We start from the raw sequence: 22482 nt of genomic DNA, 5'->3' as shown, positions 1-22482 counted from the left end.
CCAGAGTGATGTTACATCTCTTTCTTCACAATGCCAAATATTTAGTTAGCATATGGCCCAAAGTGTGTTTTAATTATCACTCAAAATGCTTCAGAGAAACATTTTTTTTTTTTTCAGAGAAACTTTTTTAAAAGCATGAAAATAAAGAGAATGGTAATAAACATCTCTTAATGATGCTTCTTGTTTTTCATGAGTAATCATGACAGATTTCCAGATTGGTGAGCATAAGGTGTCTCTACACACGACCCATCTGAAATGCTTCTGATTTTAAGCCTAAGCCTGCCCTCGAAAAAAGATTATCGTGTAGACTTCACCAAGGATGTAGAAACACTCTTATAAACTGGTTTAAGTAATAAATAATGCAACTTATATAGAAATTATTTCACATGAGGATTAATCACTACAAAAACAGTAAATTGATAAAACAAGATTATGAACTCTCAGTAAATCAAAACCAAATGTCCTCCCCCCCTTAGTAAGTAATACATAAAAAGCTAAATACAGGAAGATCAAACAGAAGTATCAACAAAATTTAGCATAAGTTCACAAAACTGAGGTAAAATTTATGTTAAATACTCACCATTAATATTGAGTTCAAACAAAATAAATTTATACTCTATAATAATACTTTCTAATTTCATATTCTACTATATTGTTTAAAGTACTTATAAACTCACCCAAATGAAGTAATGTAAACTGGGCTGCCAGTTCCTTTGCATCTTCTAATGTAGTACAGAGTTTGTCTGGCATGAAATAACTCTGGGATCCATTTGCAATAGCAGGAATAACGATTTTATATACCAAGAGTACTTTCCCATCTTGACTTGTTGTTGAATATAAATAATATTCTGGTGGTGCCCAGTTATTTTTGTTGCAGTAATAATCCAAATGCATTACTGCAGAATTGAAATGATTGGATTTTAAAGAATACATACTAATTGGAGTAAGCTTTGTTCCAGGAAAAAAAGGGTAAGTGCATCTTTCAATTTCAGGGGGACTTGGGCTATGCTGGCCATTAAGACGAGCTGGAAGAGTTGGCGGTTTGCCTAGAATTTTGGGGTGACTCTCTTCTTTGTTAGCAAACACAATCAGGTTTTCAGAATTGGGGCTAATCTGACCATTAAGATGCTGTCTCCAAGTGTTTTCTTTATTCACAGGTTTTGCCAGTGTTACCTCAATACTTGCTCCATCAATGCATTTTCCATTCATTACGGACATGGCAGCCACTGCATCTTCTCGGTTGAAAAAGTGAACAAAAGCATAATCTCTAAGTTTCTTTACTCGCTCAACTGTACCAGGTTTGAATTTATTGAATTCTGCTTTAATTGTTTCCTCAGTAGTTGAGATCATTAAATTTCGTACATAGAGAACTTTAACTCTCTGCATGGTTTCCTCATCAACCTCTTTCTCTGGGTCAGCCCAATCTACCTGAATGGTATGGCCCCACAGTTGGAAGGTTCCTGTAAAAAAATAAATTAATTTGAAGACAATTAAAATAAATCAAAGTCAAAAATAAGTAAAACTGTTTCTCCAAAGAAGAAACTCAAATACATATAATATATTTGGTAAAAGTATTAATTTCCTATTCACACAAGTTTTTACTAAGGTGAACCCAGACAGGACTTAACAGTGAAATTAATTTTGAGAGTCAAAAGAACAAAAACACTTCAAAACAGACCTTTATTAGAAGGATTAGGTACTGTCCTTTTTATTTTTATCAAACAACTAACAGCTAAATAAAACTGTATACATTCAGTATATCAGTAAACTGTTATAAATAATGACTCATTTTATAGGATCATATTCTTTTAGAATCATTTGTTTTACTTTCTTAATTTCTATTCCTCTTCAAGGGCACTACATATTTTCATAAATTGATCTATGAGGTACTGCTATTTTTTCAAATGTATGGTAAGGTTAACAGAAAAATAACCTTTGAAAAAGGATAAATTTACCTGGAATTAGTTTTCTCCTAGCCATAGCAGCAGCTCTGTGAGATTCATATTCCACAAATGCAAAACCACGATTTTTGGTCTTATCAGTTGCACTTGGGTAGACAATGACATCTACAACTCCTTCTGTAACTTTCTTCATTTCATCCAAGATTTCTTCTTTCTTCTTTTCTTTCGGAATAGCTCCAATAAATAATCTGCAATTATCCAAGCTTACACACACGCCAATAAATTTCCCTGGTCGAATTTCATAATTATTAAGAATTCTAATGGCTAACTGGGCTTCTTCTTTTGTAGTATACATCACAAAAGCATAACCTCGATTTTCACCACTAAATTCCATCATAAGTCGAAATTCATATATTTTCCCAGCTCTTTCAAATACAGGAACTAACTCATCTTCATACATATCACGAGGTATTTTTCCTACAAAAACTTCACAGCCTCGAGGTGGGGGTGGACCTTCCCAACCTGAAAAACAAAAATAAATAGACAAATTCTAATAAGGTATTTATGTTTCCTATTCAATAATTCATTCCACAGATTTACTGTGAGCCTTCTATATGCCATGCACTATTATACATATTAGGGATACAACAATGAACAAACTAGAAGCCACCTTCCCTCATGAAGCTTATATTCAATAGAAAAAGAAGACAATGAATAGCGAGTGCTATGAAGAAAAATAAAGCCACAGAAAGGTTGATATTTTTGGTAATCAGGTACATCTTTTCTAAGCACATGAGGTTTAAGCAGAGACCTGACTGAAATGAAGAACTCAGCCTTGAGAATATATCAGAAAAAAGAAAAAACAAGTGCTTTTTATATTAGTCATATTAGAACAACACACAGCAAGCAGGTCTGTACGGGAAACACATACTTGCGGGAGGAGTAAATGACAGGCAAAGCAGCCGTCACTGCAGTGAGAGGCCACGGCTCTCGTTTAGGTCTCACAGAAAGTTAACTGGAGGGTTTTGAGCGAGGAAACTGTACTGGCTACTGGTAGAAAGGCAAAACATGGTATCTAATAATCTGCTTGCGTCTAGTATAAACATCACTCCTTTACCTGTTCCTCTTTCTGATTCCTCCCCAAATGCCCTCCCCTGTCACAGCTAGAGTCCACTTTCCCCACTGACCTAATCCTGACTTGTTTCTTAACTGCTACTTAAACCAACAGTAGAATGTTTAGGGAAAGACACGCATAACAAATGTAATCTACCTCTTTTCCTTCACAACAGTAAAAATGACTGCTGAGGTCTTAAAGCGGTTTCAAGGAAAGAGTTATTTGTTTGGGATACTTGTGGAGATATATATCTAATGTAAATGACAGCATTAAACATGCAATTTTTTGAACATAAAGAAATCCACACCTGGAGGTGGGCCACCAAACTTCCTTTGCCCATTTTCTTGAACCATGTTGTATCCAGTCTTTTCCATCAAAGCAAGTAATGCTGCTTCATTCTGAGTACCAGTCCGCACTTTGTTGCATCCATTTGTTCCATCTATAGTTTCTTCATTCATGGCTGCAGTTCCTAAAGCAAAATTTAAGAGAAGTGTTTATGACATGGAGCTCCAGGAGGAACCTATGAAGCATTTCACTGAGTGCAAAAACCAAGAATAGTTGTTGTGGCTGCTCTATTCAGAGATCACTGAAGCCTTGGCCCCCCAAGAATAGTTGTGCTGCTCTATTCAGGGATCACTGAAGCCTTGGCCCCCCAAGAATAGTTGTGCTGCTCTATTCAGAGATCACTGAAGCCTTGGCCCCCCAACAATACTTGTGGCTGCTCTATTCAGAGATCACTGAAGCCTTGGCCCCCCCAAGAACAGTTGCGCTGCTCTATTCAGAGATCACTGAAGCCTCAGCCGAAGTTCTTCCCTACAGGGGAACTGGAAACCTTTTAATGTCTCTAATCAGTTAAGCAACACCTTTATAAGGCATAAGCTACAAAGAAAGGGATGCAAAAGTGAAAAAGACAAAGGAACAACAAAAGCAAAGTGGGAAAACAGGAGTAAGTGAAAGGGAGTTAGAGGAGAAAACAGCCAGCGGAAGTAGTGACAAAGTATTCAGAAATGCTAAAATGATATAGCTAATATTAGGTGACCTGAGAAAGTCCTTCTGAGTTCTAAAATATCTGAGTTTTCTTCTGAGTGATGAGAAATATAGCTGCGAACATCCATTATCATATACACCACACGCACAAAGTCTTTTTACAGTTCCTCCCAAGCTACCCAGTTGCATCAATGATACATTTCTGAAGACAACATAGCAGGGAAGTAGCCCATGCACCCACACAGCTAAATATAGCAGTCTAAGGCTCTTCATTAAGCTACCAGTCATTATCAAACTGCCTACTGAGTTTGCCTAGCAAACACTAAGAATGAGATTTTTAACTGGCATCTTGAATTCAACAGATTTAAAACTGAATGTCATTTTATCCTCCAAACCTGCTCCTTCCTATTTTACCTTATCTCCATCAATTCATCTGGCCAACTGACAATGGCACCACAAGGATTATTTATTACTCCTTCTCCAAACCGTCACAATCAGAAACTCCGGGACTTAATCTTGAGGCCTTCCTCTGACTCACAGCTAATCAACCACAAAAACCTACATATTTTCCCTTCCAAATATTTCTTGAAATCAATCTTTTCCTGTATATCCCCACAGCCTATTCTCAATTATATCTTACTTGAATCAGCATAGTCATTTTTCATCACTCAGGATCCATAGGGGATGGTTCTAGAACTCCTAAGGACACCAAAACCACTTACGCTCAAACCTCACATAAAATAGCATAGTCGTTTCCCTATAACTTATGCATATCTTCCCATATACTTAAACCATCTCTATAGATTACTTATAATAAAATATAAACACAATGTAAAGAGTTGGAAATACAATGCAAATGCTATATATGCCAGTATGGGTGGCAAATTCAAGTCTGAGGAACTTTCTGGAACTATTTTTCAAATATTTTTTATCAAAGGTTGGTTGAATTTGCAGTTGTGGAACCATGGATTGAGAGAAATGACTATGCTAGGTTCCTAACCATTGTTCCAGAGATTTTTGTCCCTTTCAGACAAAATCTCAGTGCTGTCGATATAAAAATATGTACCTGACTACTTTAAGCTTCTACAAATCAAAATTAAGGGGGAAATGAGTGAATTTACTTTATCTTAGAATCAAGAAGGCTCTTCTAAGAAATAAAAAACCCTCAAAGAAAAATAGTACTAAATTACTTTTACTACCCTGGTCGTTCCAACAGTAAAGAATCCGCCTGCAATGTGGGAGGCCTGCGTTTGAACCCTGGGTTGGGAAGATCTCCTGGAGAAGGGAAAGGCTACCCACCCAGAATTCTGGCCTGGAGAGTCCACGGGGTCGCACGACTAAGCAACTTTCACTTCATTTTTACTAAATAAGTATTAACTATTTTGAAGGCAGAAAATTACAAACGGGGGGAAATGGTCTGCAACACAACATAATAAAAACCTAATTTTCTTAAAACAGAAAGAGCAGCACGGTATCATATTAAAGAGCAAACTCAGGTACCTAAACGACGGCTTAAATGTGAAGTCTGGTTCCTCCCCTTATTAGCTATGACTTTGGACAAGTTTGACCTCAGTTTGTCTCTAAAAGTAGAAAATAACACTTTCTATTTCATAAGGTTGCTGTGAGGAATAAGCATAAAGGGCTTAAAATAGTATTTTGCATATAAGCACTATAAATTTACTATCTAATTAATACAATAATATATATACTTAATATTAACTTTTAGGAAAATAATATTATCATATAATAAATTAATAAAACAACAAAAAAACAAACTGCTAAAAAAAAAACAAAAAAAACTGCTGACCAGGGACTGCAAACATGAATTCACTCATTCATTTATTCAATGAATGTTTATTAAGGACAAACTGTTTGCCAGACACTATTCATTAAGTCTGGGATACATCAGTAAGGTAAAAACCAAAACTGCTCCCTTGCACAGCTTATACTCCAAGAAGAAAAACAAATGATAATACAAGTAATATGTAATAATATATGTTAAAAGATAACAGGAGGAGGAAAATGAATGGGTACAGGGTACATGGATGGGGAAGAGGTGTGCAGAAGACAGTGTACAATTTTAATCAGATAACTAGTATTCAGAGTTTTCTGAGAAGATAACATTTGAGCAAAGAACTGGGGAACCTGGCCGTGTTGGGAAGAACACCACAAAAGGAAAAATGAGGACAGAAGCCCAAGAAGAGAAGTGTGCATGGCACATATGAGGTCAGCAAGGGGACCAGTATGGTAAAGCCAAGAAGAGAACAGCAGGAGATGAAGTCAGCAAGGTAACAAGCTGCCACATCACACCAATCTTCTAAGTCAGGTGCTAAAGGTCCTCAGCGGTGGAGCCACTGGAGATTCTGAGCACAAGGGTAATACGATCCTTCATTTTAAAAGGATTATCTGCCTGTTATATTGTGAAGTCTGTAGAAGGGCAAAGGTGGAAGCAACGAGACCAACAAACACCAAGACTAAAATTCAGGTGAGAGATGATGGTGCCATGGACCAGAAAGGTAGAGGTGGAGGGGAGTCTCCGATGTGAGATATAATTTGAAAGTACATCCAATAGTTTTCTAACAGATCGGATATGAATGAGATAAACAGAGATGTCAAGGATAACACCAAAGTTTTGACCTGAGCAACAAGAAGCAAGGAAGTAAAGAAGGCTGAGATAGAACTTAGAACTTATACTTAGGGGTAAGAGCAGAGTTCAGTTCTGGGCCTGTTAAGTTTGAATATCCACTAAGTGACCAACTTAAATGCCTATAAGGCCATGGCAAGGAATGTTATATGAGTGAAAACAAAAGGCAAAACCACAGGATTCTGGCAAGTGCCATGGACTGTGTTTAACAAGGAAGATACTGGAAAAAGGCAGTGGATACTCAATTCTAGAAAACTGTTACTGTGAGGAAATCCCCAGTTTGCCCAGTTACACTAAATTTTCCAAAGTTTCAGGAGAAGCCAGAAATATGCAGATTTCATATGTAAAGTCTCTCAATTCTTAAAATTTGAGTCAAGGAGCTGCATTAATATATGAAAACTATAAAAACTACATAAATGTCATCCATTTACATGTACAAATACAGCATAAGAATGGCATGATGAAAATGTAATCTGGTAGAATATTATGTTCAAACTTAATCTAGGGTATATGTTATCCAAATTCCAACTCAAAAAATTAATGAGTCAAACTCCCACAATTCAGTTCAAGTTTCTACACATTTACTGAATGTTTTCTATGACTAAGTCATTTTTCTGGATTTTTAGTCATGTGGATGACCCTGAGGGGCAGGACCACCACTCAGGTGGACAGCAGAAGACAGAGTAACTCAGTGTGACTTTCTGCCGAGCAGACAGAACTGCACAGTGAGAAAGGGCTGACCAGAAGGTGTCTTCCTGCCTAACTCAAGTATTCAAACACAGGCTGGACATGCTGGAGATTCAACCAAAGGGGGCATTGCGGGACCAGGTGACTTTTCATAGTCCTTCCAAAATTTAATACAAAGGGAGTTCAAGCACAGACTCTGCCTTTTTAAAAGGACCTACAATCCAGGAAAGAGTAATAGCATCATCATGCAGTCAGCTTCCTTCTATGTTTTAAGTCTGCATTTTGGAGATCATTATCTCTACAAGAGGTTCATGGTTCCTTGAAAACAAAATGCTGCAGGGTCAAAAATAAAAAAAGAAAAGAAAACCCTGGAAATTAATTCAATTATAAAAATAATAACAAAAACTATAGAAACCAAACAAAATACCTGCAGACAATCTGTGGCTTAAACTCTGAGATGCATAAAAGCAGACATTCCTATCTGCCTTGAACACTTTCCCTATTATCGAACACAGTGCTTGGTACACAGTAGGTACTTAGTAATTATTTGTTGGATGAAGATGCTAACAGAAAATTTTTTTAAAAAAATCCTTAACATGACTTCATATACTCTGGCATTAAATTAGAATGATTTTTTTAGGAAAATATGGTAATCTTATTAAATTCTAAAATGTATATATACTCAGTAATTACTAAGAAATTAACCTACAGATATAGTTGTACAAGTGTATAAAGATATACACACAAGCATGTTCACTGAAACACTGTGTTCAAAATAAAAAGTCTAAAAAATATTTAGTTGTCTACCAATAGAGGACTGATTTTAAAATTATGGTATAACTACATAAAGGAATGTTAAGCAGCTATTAAAGAATTTCTTAAGATTTGTGTGTGCTGATATGGCAAAATAGTCAAGAAATATCACATGAGAATAAGCTGGAAAACAATGCATTGACTATGTATCAACCACGCGTTTTGTTTAAAGATATATATGTATATACTCACAGATGCTTGTGAATACAAAAATTAAAGACACACAATTTGGAAAAATTTACAAGGAACTTTAACAGTAGTTATCATTGGCAAGTAGGAACTAAGAGTTAAGGGACCTCAACTTGTCACTTTTCTATGACTATCAAGAGCATATGCTACTTTTACTAAAAGCAAAAGGTCATTTCAGGGATTTTCCACTGTTCTTTAAAGATAAAATCTAAACTCTCTTTTAAAAGAGTCATAAAGGTCCTTTCCTAACCTGCCCAGCCTCTCTCTCAAACTTCACTTCTTGTATGTCAACAACAAAATTTATCCAGTTGCAATTTCGTAAATGTACCATGTTCTCATACACGGGCCTTTGCATAGGCTGCTCCACAGTCCCCCTTGCTTTCTCTGTCTTTCCCACACTTAATATTTTCCAAACAAACAAACAAAAACAAACCATCTTCTACCCTCCCTTCCCAATGCTAAATTAGATACTGTATCCTTTTGTACTGCTACCATCTCCCAGTGCTGGACTGTCAGTCCCTGCTGCCCCCTCATCCCCCAACCCCTGACAGATCTTAAGCAGGGTCTGGTCTTTTATTCCCAAATCCCTACCACAGTGTACATTCCCTGGCACATTCACTAGCTTGCTGCTCAAAGGAAGAGACAGGAAGGAAGATACACTGTGGTTTAAGTAAACATAAGGGGCGAAGGTTCTAGTTCTCAGTCAACAGATCTTTGACAGATCACTTTACACTTTTACCTTTACTAATTTCTGAAATTCCACTGTACACTTATTTCTGCATTCATTTATTTAGCACGTTTATATTGTGCATGACGACAGGCACGTTACACACATTATCTCATTTAGTACTTACCCTCTAAGATGTTATTTTCCATTTTAAAAATAAATAGGCTGAGAATAAGAGAGGTAGAAGTCATATTGCCTATAAATTGATAGTGCCTGGTAGGGTAGATATGCAAATTAGAGACCTGTCTGCCTAAATATGAGACTCCTAAACCCCTAGTTTATATTACCCTCATTTTACTTATTTAAAAATCTGAGATGTACAGAAAGTAACATAATTTACCTGAGATCATATAACCTGAATCCAGACTTTTTTTTTCACAATAAGTTTTTTTTTAAATGTTTACAATAACAAATCAATTAAAACTACAGCATGATTTTTAAAAAATACTATATAAACTTAGAGGGGGAAAAAATCCATTAATGGAAACTTTTTGGAAAACTCCTAATAAAATAACTTCAAACTTTAATTAGAGATCTTAAAATAATTCAACCAATTTTGCTGCAAAGCAGTCACCCAACTTATTTTTGAATCCTTACAACAACATAACTTAGGCTAATTCTTTAATAAAGGTCTTTGTAATGAATCATTATCTTTTTCCTTGTAACTTTCACCTACAGGTTCTGACTTTATCCTTCTGGCCAAACTGAACATGCCCCTTTCATATAACTGCATTTGAAAAACGATTCTCTCCTTCTCCAGGCTAAACATCATTGTGCATGCATGCTAAACTGCTTCAGTCATGTCCTACTCTTTGCGACCCCATGGACTATAGCCCACCAGGCTCCTCTGTCCATGGACTTCTCCAGACATGCTGAAGTGGGTTGCCATGCCCTTCTCCAAGGGATCTTCCCGACCCAGGGATTGAACCCGCGTCTTCTACATCACAGGCGGATTCAGTTTCTTTAATCCAATATTTTCTAAAATGACATTCCTAAAATGATCATTCCAGGAGCTATTAGCAGGCCTCAAAAATGTGTTTTATGCCTAAATACACCTGGGAAACACTATAACTCCCTCTTAGGAGCATCACAATGAACAGCAGCATATTTAAGGCCAAGAAAATTTTAATAAAAACAAATCTTTCTGCTTTAACTCTGTGTTTCCCAAACATTTCAATATGATATCCTAACTCTCCTTGGTAATCAGCTTTCTATCGAGCCATTTGGAAAATGAGTGTATGAACTGCTTCTTCTATGATAGTTTCATGCTTCCTCACTAACCTCTTTCCTTTGAAATTGAAAAGGCCACCAGTACAAAGAAAGACATCAGTGTTTGACACAGCTGCATAATACTGACAGTTCAAATTAAGCAAACTGCCAAAAAAACAAAAAAACTTACATCTGCTTTAGCCTCTAACAAGTAACCAATTTTAGACTCATAATGAATTTCATCTTCTTAGGTTCAACTCACCAATTCCTCCAACCCTCCTCTCTAACCTTTTATCAACTTGTGCCCCATCCATGAAATGACTTAACTTATTCTCCTCTTCCAGGACACAACTTTCACATATTTTCAAGTTTAATTAACAGTTATCTTTCCAAATATAATCAAAAAACAACTTAAATCTGCCCAAGTCTGACTAGTGATAGTAACAGAATTCAATACTGGTTTAAATAGTCATCCTTGTTCATCTTTGATTCAGAATAAAACATTTTGTCATCTTTATAATAAAATAGAGTATCTACTCATTAATATTATTTAGGTACTGACAATTCATTTTAAAAATGTATTTACACTTGAAGAACAGGTATAATTGATAGCCTAAAAAATTCTTGTTTTAAATAATACAGCCACTATGCAAAGGCCCATTTCCAGAAAAGGTAAAAAGCTGTTCAGCTTTTCTTCAATTCCTCCTTCCATGTTCATTTCACCATGGCTGGTAATGTCTCATTTCTCTTTATATGATTTTCAGATTCTTCTAATTTACTGGCCTCATATATTTATTAACTGGCAGAATTAGAAAAAAAGCCTTATCCAAGGAAAAGTCTTAACTCTGTACATCCAGCTGTGTATCTTACACTATACTTTAGGAATATATTTTATTAATGTGATATAAAATCCAATAAACTATTATTAATAGATTCTTAGAAAAGAGATGCTACTCTTTGACAATCAGAATCATTAAAGATTTGCTAACCAGCCTTTTGTCTTTGAATAAACACAATTTTTTCTACTATCATTCCTTTAAAATTAAGAGCATTTTAAATGATATAGCTACATTTCTCCATTTAAGACTTTTATTCTAGGTTTTGCCATTATACCATCATGGCAGACTTTGCAGTAAGAAAATATCAGAATTGCAAGTGGACCTTATATCCCTCAAATTTTACACACTGGAAAATTAAGAGTAAACAAGGTGAAGAAACTTGCTTAAGATCATAAAACTAGAACTAAAAAGTCCTGGGACCCAAACCCTCAAACTCTAAGAGATTAACAAACTCTGGCTCTCTTCCATCATTTATTCTCTGTGCTTAGTTGCTCAGTCCTGTCTGACTCTTTGCGACCCCATGGACTACAGCCTGCCAGGCTCCTCTGTCCGTGGAATTCTCCAATCAAGAATACCGGAGAATTGGTTGGTTCTCCATGCCTTCATCCAGGGGATCTTCCCAACCCAGGGACTGAACCCAGGTCTCCCACATTGCAGGTGGGTGCTTTACCGTCAGAGCCACCAGGGAAGCCCATCATTTATTCTTGAGGGGCCTTAACGGACTAAACATCCCACAAGACATCATACTGGCCCACTACACTAATGACATCATGTTGACACAATGTAGAGAAAAGGAAAGTGTGAGATTTCCATGTTTTAAACATGCTGCAAGAAAAAGGATGAGGAAAGAGAGACTCTAGTTTAATACGTTACCTTACACATGAAATTTACTGCCTACAAGCACAACAGATAAATACAGATTCTGCTTCCATTTTATCCAAAACAGTTCTGGACTTTTTTTTTTTTCAACTGTAATGCACAGCCTGCTGGACAACTTGGATGAAATGGACAAATTCTTAGAAAAGTATAACTTTCCAAAACTGAACCAGGAAGAAATAGAAGATCTTAACAGACCCATCACAAGCAAGGAAATCGAAACTGTAATCAAAAATCTTCCAGCAAACAAAAGCCCAGGACCAGATGGCTTCACAGCTGAATTCTACCAAAAATTTAGAGAAGAGCTAACACCTATCTTACTCAAACTCTTCCAGAAAATTGCAGATGAAGGTAAGCTTCCAAACTCACTCTATGAGGCCACCATCACCCTAATTCCAAAACCAGACAAAGATGCCACAAAAAAAGAAAACTACAGGCCAATATCACTGATGAACATAGATGCAAAAATCCTTAACAAAATTCTAGCAAACAGAATCCAACAACATATTAAAAAAATCTTACACCAGCCTGCTCCAAATGACTGACTTCTGCAACCCACGCTACCCTACCAATTACTTTATAGATATATATCTTGAGTTAGCCCATGTCACTGAAGCTGTATTTTTAAAGATATTATCTAGAGTCCCATGCTTAAATAATAGGCCAGACCCCACATTAAAGATGTTTTTTCTAAAGAGATAGTAAAAATGTATGCTATATTTGGTGCATTTTAAGAAATCGCAATCAAAATACAAAAACTTGAAATTGCAGAAGTATAAGATACACTGGAGAGTCACCAATCCCACTCTTTTTTAAAAAAAGAGTATGTTTTCTTAAAGTCTCCCAAACAAAAGTAACATACGCATAGATCTAATTCACATTTAAGAAAGCTGAAAAATATCTAACATGAAGACCATACTTTATTTAGCCAAAATATGTTTACAAAAGAGCCAGAATTCAAGACCCTCAACCAGGGAATCATAAATCAAATACTCATTTCAAAATGTTCCAGAATCTGAGAATTACCAAAACTCCAAAGAGGCACAGCAGTCCTATACATTATGACAAAGCTGATTTTATCAATTGAAGCTTCCAAGACTCAGTCAGTCCTCTGGCACTCTCAGCTGTGGATCCACAGTGCTACGTATTTCACAAGGGTTCTTCTTCCCCTGTTGACCCAGATAATCGAGGAAAGGAAGAGGGTCCTGAACAGGAGAATGGAACACAGTGTTTATAAAAATGAAAAGTGGGAAGGGCAGATTAAAAGCTGTTGCACCCTATGTGGACTCTAGCTGGCATAGATAAGTCTTCTTTCCCAAATTTTGGACTTTCAAAGATTTCTCTCCATCTCTATTTTAAAGTAAAAGAAGAAAAAAAGAAAAAAAAAAAAATCCACTATAGTAGGACCAAGATAGTTAGCCAATCACAGGATAGATATTCAAGCAGCAATCTGAATCAAGTCTTTAGTCTGAAACGGTTAACTATATCTTCATTAGTGTTAAGCATCTTAATGACAAAAATTTCAAGTTTCAAACTCCTACTTTCAAAATAGAAAATATATTAATGAAAAATAAGAAGCACAATTTTAACAAAATATAAGTGAAAATCATCTAAAAGAAGGTCAGTTGTGTTCAAGCTATACTTAAATTGAAACTTCAACTTATCAATTATGTAGAAATTTATGAAGTTGTGAAAAATGAACATTTTATAAATTTTATTTTGATTTTTAAAACCTAAATTTAACAGTGAAAAAATATTAATTTTAAAAGTATCAAAATGCACTTATAAAAAGCACATTAGCGCTTTAAGGTATCCCTTAAATTACATGACATTAAATTTCTGACTTGTTAGTTCAGTTGTTATTGACTGTGGTACATGGCTAGCAGGTCAACAGATTTTTTAGTGACAACTCATTTTAGCGACAGACTGCACTACAGCAATAAGGTTGGAAAAATGAGAAGGATAATCGAAAATGTATGGATGTGTAAGTCTAAGGTTATTTCGAAATAAAAGTGTATAATGGACCCATTACCTTCCACTTTAAATCACTTTTTTTTAAAGATGAGAGCACATTTTTATTTCTGTATTTTTATTCCTACATTTTACTCCTAACTTACATATATCTATGTATAAAAAGTTTTAGTACTAGGTGTTTCACAACTTCTAGTAATACTGTGGACTGCAGATTTAAATTCAGAAAACACTTAAAAATTGAACTACTTTTTTTTTAAATGAACTACTTTAAAAATAACTGGAACTAATAATAATAAATGTCTAAAATAGTGCTTTGAATAGGAAATGTTATATGCTCTTTGAACTCAGGATAAAGCTATCTACAATAGAACCAAAATTCTTGTGTGCTGCTACAAAATTATGCATTACTATTACTTATATAAGGTCTTCTATAATCAATGTCATGTGAAATCTGTCATAATTTGAACAGATTTTGGTCATCTTTCCTCACCAACCATGAGGTAATAAAACAAAATAAAAACCACGGCATTAATATGCATATCTGGTCAGATTTTACACCAAATCCTCCTTAAATCAGCATGTCTAAGTTTCCTAACAACAAACATGACACGACTAAAAATATAAACCTTAATTTCGGTCCACAAATTGGGCATATGCTTGTATGCCTGACAATTTTTACCTCATCATATATTCAGTAAGGCTACATCTTATATTTCAATAAAACTCATACTTCACATTTCACATTCATATTTCAAGTATTATAATCTTAGACAATAATGTTCAAGTTGAATACTCAATCTTAAGTCAAAATTAGCAATCAAAACAGTGCTAATTACAGCACTGCTTACATTTAATAATTGCAGCACCAGTAGTAATCTTTATGTCTATGCAAATGAAAGTCGTTCAGTCCTGTCCGACGCTTCATGACCTCGTGGACTATCCAGTCCATGGAATTCTCCAGGCCAGAATACTGGAGTGGGTAACCTTTCCCTTCTCCAGGGGATCTTCCCAATCCAAGAATCGAACCCAGGTCTCCCGCACGGCAGGCGGATTCTTTACTGTCTGAGGCACCAGCGAAGTCCCTTTATGTCTATAATGGTACGTAATTGCAAACAAGCTAATTTTCAAACAATGTTTTAAATGTGTACTCTGGAAAGAAGTCTATCATTAGAGCCCATGGTGAAGTTTCATCCTGAGAGGCTCTAAATGGAAGTCTGTCCAACTCCTGAAGATTCTTGAAAGAAAATTACATCCTTAAAGAAACAAAATTCTATCAACACGCGAATGCTATTTACGTTAGCCCACCTATACACGCAATGTATGCTGCTTCCTGGTTCTACAGCAATCCTCAAACGCAAAGCGGCAGATCCGTAAAAGAAACCACGTCTTTTGAAAAGCACCTGCTGATGTCCCGTCTGATATTGGCCCGTGTTAGAATCGCCATACACGATAAAAGCTATAGAGTGTAAAAAGAGAGCTTAAAGAAACGTCAACATTAGATAAACTAAATTCACATATGAGGCAAGAGTGTCCAGATAAACAAAGCAGTTTCACAAGGATTTCAGACTCAATATCAAAGCCGGGATGAAATCTAAATTCTCCCGACTCCAGATTCAGAGGTCTTTTCAGTATCCCAAAGAAAGTATTTTTAAACTTAGTAAGGAAAACCATCTGGCATTAGGAAACAAGATGGTACCCTGCGTGTACTCCCGCCCGCACTCCGTCCATGGCCGCACACTGCGAGTCTCGGGGAGAGAGGTCAATTACGGTCCCCTCCACCCACAGCCCTCACACGCGAGCCCTCGGGCAGGGACGGAAGGGAATCCAGGGCAGAGGGAGAGCTCGAGGCTCATCCCCGTTTCAACGAAGTGAAGGACGACATCATTGCCAAATCTCACCTAGCAGAGTCGGACGCCCGGGACGCTGTCCCAGAGCCTCCAGAGGGGACGCGCGGGCCCGACAACGGCCGCACGGACGCGGCAGGCGGCGTGGACCCGCGGCGGTCGACGGAGAGTGTTAGCAGAACATGGAGGGCAGCAGGTGGGGACGGCCGGAAGGGGGCGGCATAGAGCGGAAATAAGGCGGGGAGAGGGCCGGGCGCCGCGGGCGGAAGGCACCGCCGAGGGGCGCCTACGCCCCGACGGGCAGTGGGCGCCGGAGGGAACCGCGGATGCAGCAGCGCAGAAGACGCCCTGGGGCGGGGAGCCGGGCCGAGGGCACCTGTCCTCCTGCCGCTCCCCGTCCCTGCCGCTCCACGAGACGGGGACGGGGGACGGCGCAGCCCGCAGATGCCGCCTGCAGCTGAGCGCGGGTCCCAGCGGCGCGGCTGCCGAGACGGGGAGCTGGACGGGGCTTTCTGCGGCCAGGAGGCACGGTCTCCGGCCGTTACAGGCGGTTTGGCAGTGACCCCGCGGCCCCCATCCCCTCCTCACCCCTTCAAGTCTTCAAATATTGGTCCTAAATCCGTGGAACCAACGACCACAAACCGCCGCCACCGTTTCGGGGACCAGTGGGTCGGAGCGAGGGTGGAGGGCGGGGGTCGCTGCAAGGGGGAGGGCAGTCCACGAGGAGCAGCTCGCGCGGTCCTCGAGCCCAAACTGGGCTCCCGACGGGCGCTGCGCGGTGGCCTAGGCAGCGCACGTGGAGGGACTTCTCGACCAATCAGCGGCCAGCCCCGGGAAGGAGGGCGGGGTTCCTGGACCGAGGTTTAAGGTCCTCGGAAGGAAGTTCTTGGGCCGGGGGAGGGAGGTGAGGGAGGGTAAAGCTTGGAGTGACTGGCCCTTTAGCCAATTAGAGCGAGAAGAGCCAGCCATCCGGGCAGGTGGGCAGAGACTGATACCAAAAAAAAAAAAAAAAAAAAAAGTAGTGCGCGTTTTGTTGAGATGTTTATAAAGAAAGGGCTGTGACCTGAACTTCCTTACAACTTTTACTTGGGAAGAATGTGGATGCATTGGAAAGGTTTTCTGAGTTTTCAAGTCTTTAGCTGCTAGTCTGACCCAACACGGTTAGACATATATATATATATATATATATATATATATATATATATATATATATATATATATATATATGTATTGTGTGTGTGTGTTGTGTATGTGAACGTACGCACTAAGTCACTTCAGTCGTGTCGGACTCTTTGTGACCCACGAGGAACCTCTGTCCATGGACCTCTTTAAATAAGGACTTGGGGACGGGTTGGGGAAATATAAGGCAGATTTGCAATAGACTCACAAAGTTTGAATGGTTTAAGTGCACAAGAAAATGGGCTGAATCGGAGACCTAGTAACCTACCGCTGATCAGTTTGGAAAGTGATTTGACGGTGGCCGAGCTGATGCGCCAGGTTGTATGCTTGTGTAAAACCAGCTTTTCACGGATACAGTTGTGTGGCATTCTGCACACATTATACTGAATTTTGCCTCCTTTAAAGATAGAGCTTGGGTTTATATGGCAGACAAAAAAAGAAAAAGATGGCTTTAGGAACCAACTCCCAAAGAGATTCAAAGAATATTAGAACCAGAAAGATCCTAGATCGTGGAGTTTATCCTTTAACAAAGGAAAACTTGATGCCCAGAATAATCTACTGAGTTTCACAGTAACACAGCCCCCTAATTTCCAAACACATGATGCTTCTTCTACACTAACTAGTGATTTCAGTTTGTTTATCATCTCCATATGTTGGAGGCCTAACGAATGTCTTAAATTTTCTTAGTTGTTAAGGGTGTGCATATGTATATATAAACAGATATGTACATTTAATATATGTATTAGCATATTCCAACAGTAAAGAATGAGCAAGAACTTTAGAATCATACAGATGTGGGCTCAACTCCCTGTGTCACCATTTTATGATTATGATACCTTGGATGAGTAACTTCTCTGAGCCCCAGTTTAAAATGGGATAGGGTGTCTAAATGATTATGTTAACAAATAATGAGCACTTACTGTGTGCCAGAAACAACTTTAAGGGATTTTCATATGTTAGTACATTTATTTCTCCAAGTAACTTTGACAAACATGCTAGCTCCCTGCAGCCCTCTGTTTCAGATGAAGAAAATGAGACACACAGAGCTTAAGTAGTTTACGGTCGTTTAGCAAGTAAGTGGCCCCAGTTTGAAACCTGCAGACAAAGCCAGTATGTTTTACTGTCTCAAAATGTGTGCAGAAACAAGTGCCATAATACCCAGTGCATACTAGATGCTCAACAAATACTCTTCCCTAAACTCCCTACCCTTCAGGCAGTGAACACCAGTCTCATTTATGAAGGCTGCATGCATTCAAAGTACAGAAAACCTAGACTGATAGACCATTCCTATTGATACTTAAGTTTTTTTTTTCTAATGCATTTCTCTACTTTGCGAACCACAAGGATGATAATTATTCTCTTATATTGATAACTATTTGTAGCTACTCATTTATCTCTCTGAAAAAAAGATTACTCACATTCTTAATTTTCATGTTGGTGCCTCCTCAATCCCAAGCAATTCATTGTAATACACATTCTAAATACATATTTTCAAAGTTAAACTAAAATTGTGTTAGACATATTAGTCTGACAAGTTTAATCATTTTTAAAGGAGTTGCTGAAGGATCCTTCACTGTCACTAAAGTGGAGATGTTATCTTGTGAGCTGCACAAGACATTCTTGGAAGTAGACTGAAGAATTGTTTTACATTTCCAGTTTTCTTTTTTCCTTTTTTTTTTCCTACAAACATAAAGGAAACCAAATAAGGAAAAGTTCCTCAATAGGCATTAGAGTCAGGCCAAAGACGCTTGCTTTAGATAAGACAGTGTTATTTTAAGACCCCTCTGATGCTAACATTACATGTCCTTTTGGTCAGATTTCTTCTGAATCTTTTATTGCTCAGTGTACTCAATCACTTCAGTTCATGTCCGACTCTTCGCAACCCCATGATGCCAGACCCTTCTGTCCATGGGATTTTCTCAGCAAGAATACCGGAGTGGGTTGCCATGCCCTCTTCCAGGGGATCTTCCCAACCCAGGCACTGAACCCATGTCTCCTGCAACTCCTGCCTTGCAGGCAGATTCTTCATCCGCTGAGTTATCAGGGGTGGTGGTGGTGGTGTAGTCTCTAAGTCATGTCAGACTCTTGAGACCCTGTGGACTGTAGCCTGCCAGGCTCCTCTGTCTGTGAGATTTCTCAGTCAAGAATACTGGAGTGAGTTGCCATTTCCTTCTCCAGGGGATGTGCTGAAACATCGGGAAAGCCCAAATCTTTTATTACCCATAGCCTATATATTTATCAAAAGCTATTAAAACTGTATTCTCTTCAAGTAAAATTGAAGGAATGGCCTTTAGCTTTGTTTCTCAAGGCTCCTAAAAAAGAGAATCTAAAACACTTATGCCAACTTGAATTATTTTTCAGAAATAGATCCCAAGTTAGGCTTTGTTAGAAGTTTATTTGCAAATTTATGGGAAATGTGATCCGAATAAATAGGAAGATAAACTGTGTATAGGTGTTTTTGAGTGAAAAGAAGCCGAAGTTGAAAGATACTTATTGGTGAGGGAGAAAGTAGAAAGGGAGCTCAGTAAATGCCAAAAAGATAAATAATATTGTGGAAGATGCAAAGGAAAAGTTAGAATAAAAAATTGGAAGGGGTATACAAAATATAATTAGATAAAGTGATCTGGATTACTATGTAAATGTGTTTTTCCCCATATTAAATGCAAGCTTTTTGGATTAAATTATCTTCATATACCTTCTATAAAATACAAAACCTCAAAAGGGAAAGAAAAAGGCATGAGAAGTCCTTATAAATGTTTAAAATCCAACTTGGTCCTAATAAAGAAGGAAAAGAAGGAAAGAAGTGAACAGTTGTATATGAAAGAGCATTGTGCAGTGGTCTGCTTTGTTTTCCGTGTGTTGGAGCCTCCTTTAACCATACCTGGCAGTGATGGCACAGATCCACCAAAAAAAAGGCAACTACTTGCATATTTATAGAATTAATGAACACAGCATGGGAGCTAGAGAACCTCCTTTAATTTGGTGACCCTCCAATCTATATGACCTCTCAAAACTCTTTCAGAAGTATAGGAGCTTTTCCAATACTTAGAGTAAATGCGTTTCATTCAATTCTCTGACCCTTACTTTCTCACCCAGATTTGCTCCTTTGTGCCTGACAGTTTAATTTGAATTTTTCATGACTCTGGGATGTGAATGTCAGTACCAGGACGGTTATAAAGTAGAATAGTATGTTCTTTAGCTTGGGTGATAGGTTATACCACACCATCTTTAAATCCAGTCAGTGTACCTCCCATGATTAACAACTTGTCTTTTCAAGGCAGCAAATCTTTTGGATCTTCCTACATAGATTAATGCTCTACATGGAGAATAAACCCATAGCTAAGGCCTGGAGACACACACATCAGTGGATGAATGGATAAAGAAAATGTGGCAAATATATACATACATACATAAATGCACATGCATTCATACAATGGAATATTACTCGAGCATAAGAAAAGAATGAAATCTTCCCATTTGTGACAACATGGTTGGAATCTTAGGGCATTAGGCTGAGTAAGTCAAGCATAAAGGGCAAATATCTGATGATCTCACTTATATATGGAAAGAAAGAAGAAAGAGAGGGAGAGAGGAATGTAGGGATGGGAAATGGAAGAAAGAAGAAATGAGAGAAAGAAAAGAAAAGAAAAGAACCTCACAGATACAGAGAACAGATTAGTGGTTCCCAGAGGCAGAAAGTGAAATGAGGGCAAAAGGGTAAAGGAGGTCAAAAGGTACAAACTTCCAGTTATAAAATAATGAATTCAAGCAAGTGTATTATGTAATGTACAACATGACACCTAGTCAATAATACTGTATCGCATATTTAAAAGTTGCTATAAGCAGATAGTAAAAGTGCTCATCACAAAGAAAAAGTTGTAACTATAAATAGTGGTAGATATTAATTAGACATATGGTGGTGATCATGTTGCATTATATGCAAATATTGAGTTATTATGTTGTACACTTGAAACTAGCATAGTGTTATGTCAATTGTACCTCAATTTTAAAAATTAAAATAATTTAAAAAAAGAATGGAGGAAATATTATGCCAGAGTCACCAAATTAATTTGGTGTAGCCTTCCTAGTATAGAAAAACTGTAATAAACATCAGGCTATGCAATGCTAATAACTTGTCTTTCTGTAACATCATCTGTCAATAACGATAGTGCTATGCTGATCATCTGACCCTTGGTTTCCCATTTTCAGTTAAAAAAAATCTAGTTATCCAATTAATTTTTTAATCAACTACAATATTAGAAATAGTATTAGGCAATACAGAAAAAAACCATTTTCCCCCTCTGACTTAACTCATATCATGATGAAACTGACATATGGAAAAATATTTTTCTGATGGAGAAGTTTAGAAATGTGAACACTTGGTTGGGGAAAGAGCATGATAAACTCTCGTGTTAACTCACTGGTGTAGTTGAATAATGAGGTACAGTGGTACTGGAGCTTACAGACACCTTAAGAGTCATCAGGCCAGTAGGAAGCGGCCGGAGTGCTGGCCCCACGTCCCAGAGCCAGTCAGTGGCAGTACTGGATCCCCAGCTGCTCACCTCTGACTTCCAGGCTTATGTGCTGGCTCTCATAGAAACTTTTAAATTGGACTTTGAACTTTTACAGATTCTTTTTAAAGTGCCATCATAAATATATTCAATGAAGAAAATGACTTTGGCTGAAGTCAGCTTTGGTTCAGAGACATTAGTACCCCTGGGCATGAAGGTTGCCTGAGGCAAAGCAGTACCTCAGATGTGACTTCTCTCTCTCTCTTTTTTTTTTTTTTCCATTTATTTTTATTAGTTGGAGGCTAATTACTTTACAATATTGTAGTGGTTTTTGTCATACATTGACATGAATCAGCCATGGATTTACAAGTATTCCCCATCCCAATCTCCCCTCCCACCTCCCTCTCCACCCGATTCCTCTGGGTCTTCCCACTGCACCAGGCCTGAGCACTTGTCTCATGCATCCAGCCTGGGCTGGTGATCTATTTCACCCTAGATAATATACATGTTCCGATGGGCTCTTTTATTGCTCCATCCAGGGTGGTGCCCTCTCTTGATGATTCCAGCTCTGACTGTCCAACTGTCATTTGTCAAGGCAGAGGAAGCAGAAGGATACTTGTTCTTTGGGCCAAGAACAGGTTGCATTTTCTCATATGCAGGGACCACAAAGCCCATGGAACTCTAAGGGGAAAATGTTTAAAATGCCTTTATAATCCACAATGCAGTCTGCATATTTTGGGGTTTTTTTTTTTGGAGGGGGGGATTCTTTATTGTTTTCTTTAAATTGAAGTAAGTTATTTACAATGTTGTATTAGTTTCAGGTATACAACAAAGTGATTCACTTATACAAAAAATGCATATGTTTGCATGCATATTCTTTTTCAGATTCTTTTCCATTATAGGTTATTACAAGATATTGAAAATACTTCCATGTTCTATACAATAGGTCCTTGTTGGTAATCCATTTTATTTATAGTAGTGTGTGTAT

The 22482-nt window shown here is 37.8% G+C and overlaps 1 protein-coding gene across 4 annotated transcripts in view; it reads right to left on the bottom strand.

Moving 5' to 3' along the window:
* RBM46 (RNA binding motif protein 46) overlaps nucleotides 1-16556 on the bottom strand; it is a 51863-nt gene extending 35307 nt beyond the window's left edge. For 2 of the 4 annotated variants that reach the window (XM_061140916.1, XM_061140919.1), the window contains exons 1-4: nucleotides 16393-16556; nucleotides 3323-3484; nucleotides 1956-2423; nucleotides 678-1460 (exon numbers count right to left, since the gene is read on the bottom strand). In XM_061140916.1, coding sequence (XP_060996899.1) covers nucleotides 678-1460; nucleotides 1956-2423; nucleotides 3323-3473 — 1402 coding nt within the window. In that variant the 5' untranslated portion in view covers nucleotides 3474-3484; nucleotides 16393-16556. Of the gene's footprint in view, nucleotides 1-677; nucleotides 1461-1955; nucleotides 2424-3322; nucleotides 3485-13012; nucleotides 13023-15858; nucleotides 15956-16392 lie in introns of those variants that run through there. The other 2 variants (XM_061140917.1, XM_061140918.1) reach the window with 2 other exon arrangements.
* Between the last annotated feature and the right edge of the window lie 5926 nt (nucleotides 16557-22482).

This window comes from Dama dama, chromosome 5 (genome assembly GCF_033118175.1).
Source record: "Dama dama isolate Ldn47 chromosome 5, ASM3311817v1, whole genome shotgun sequence".
In the NCBI taxonomy this organism is placed as follows: Eukaryota; Metazoa; Chordata; class Mammalia; order Artiodactyla; family Cervidae; genus Dama; species Dama dama.
The sequence above is the reverse complement of the archived record's forward strand: the minus strand, read 5'-3'. Positions and strand labels throughout refer to the sequence as shown.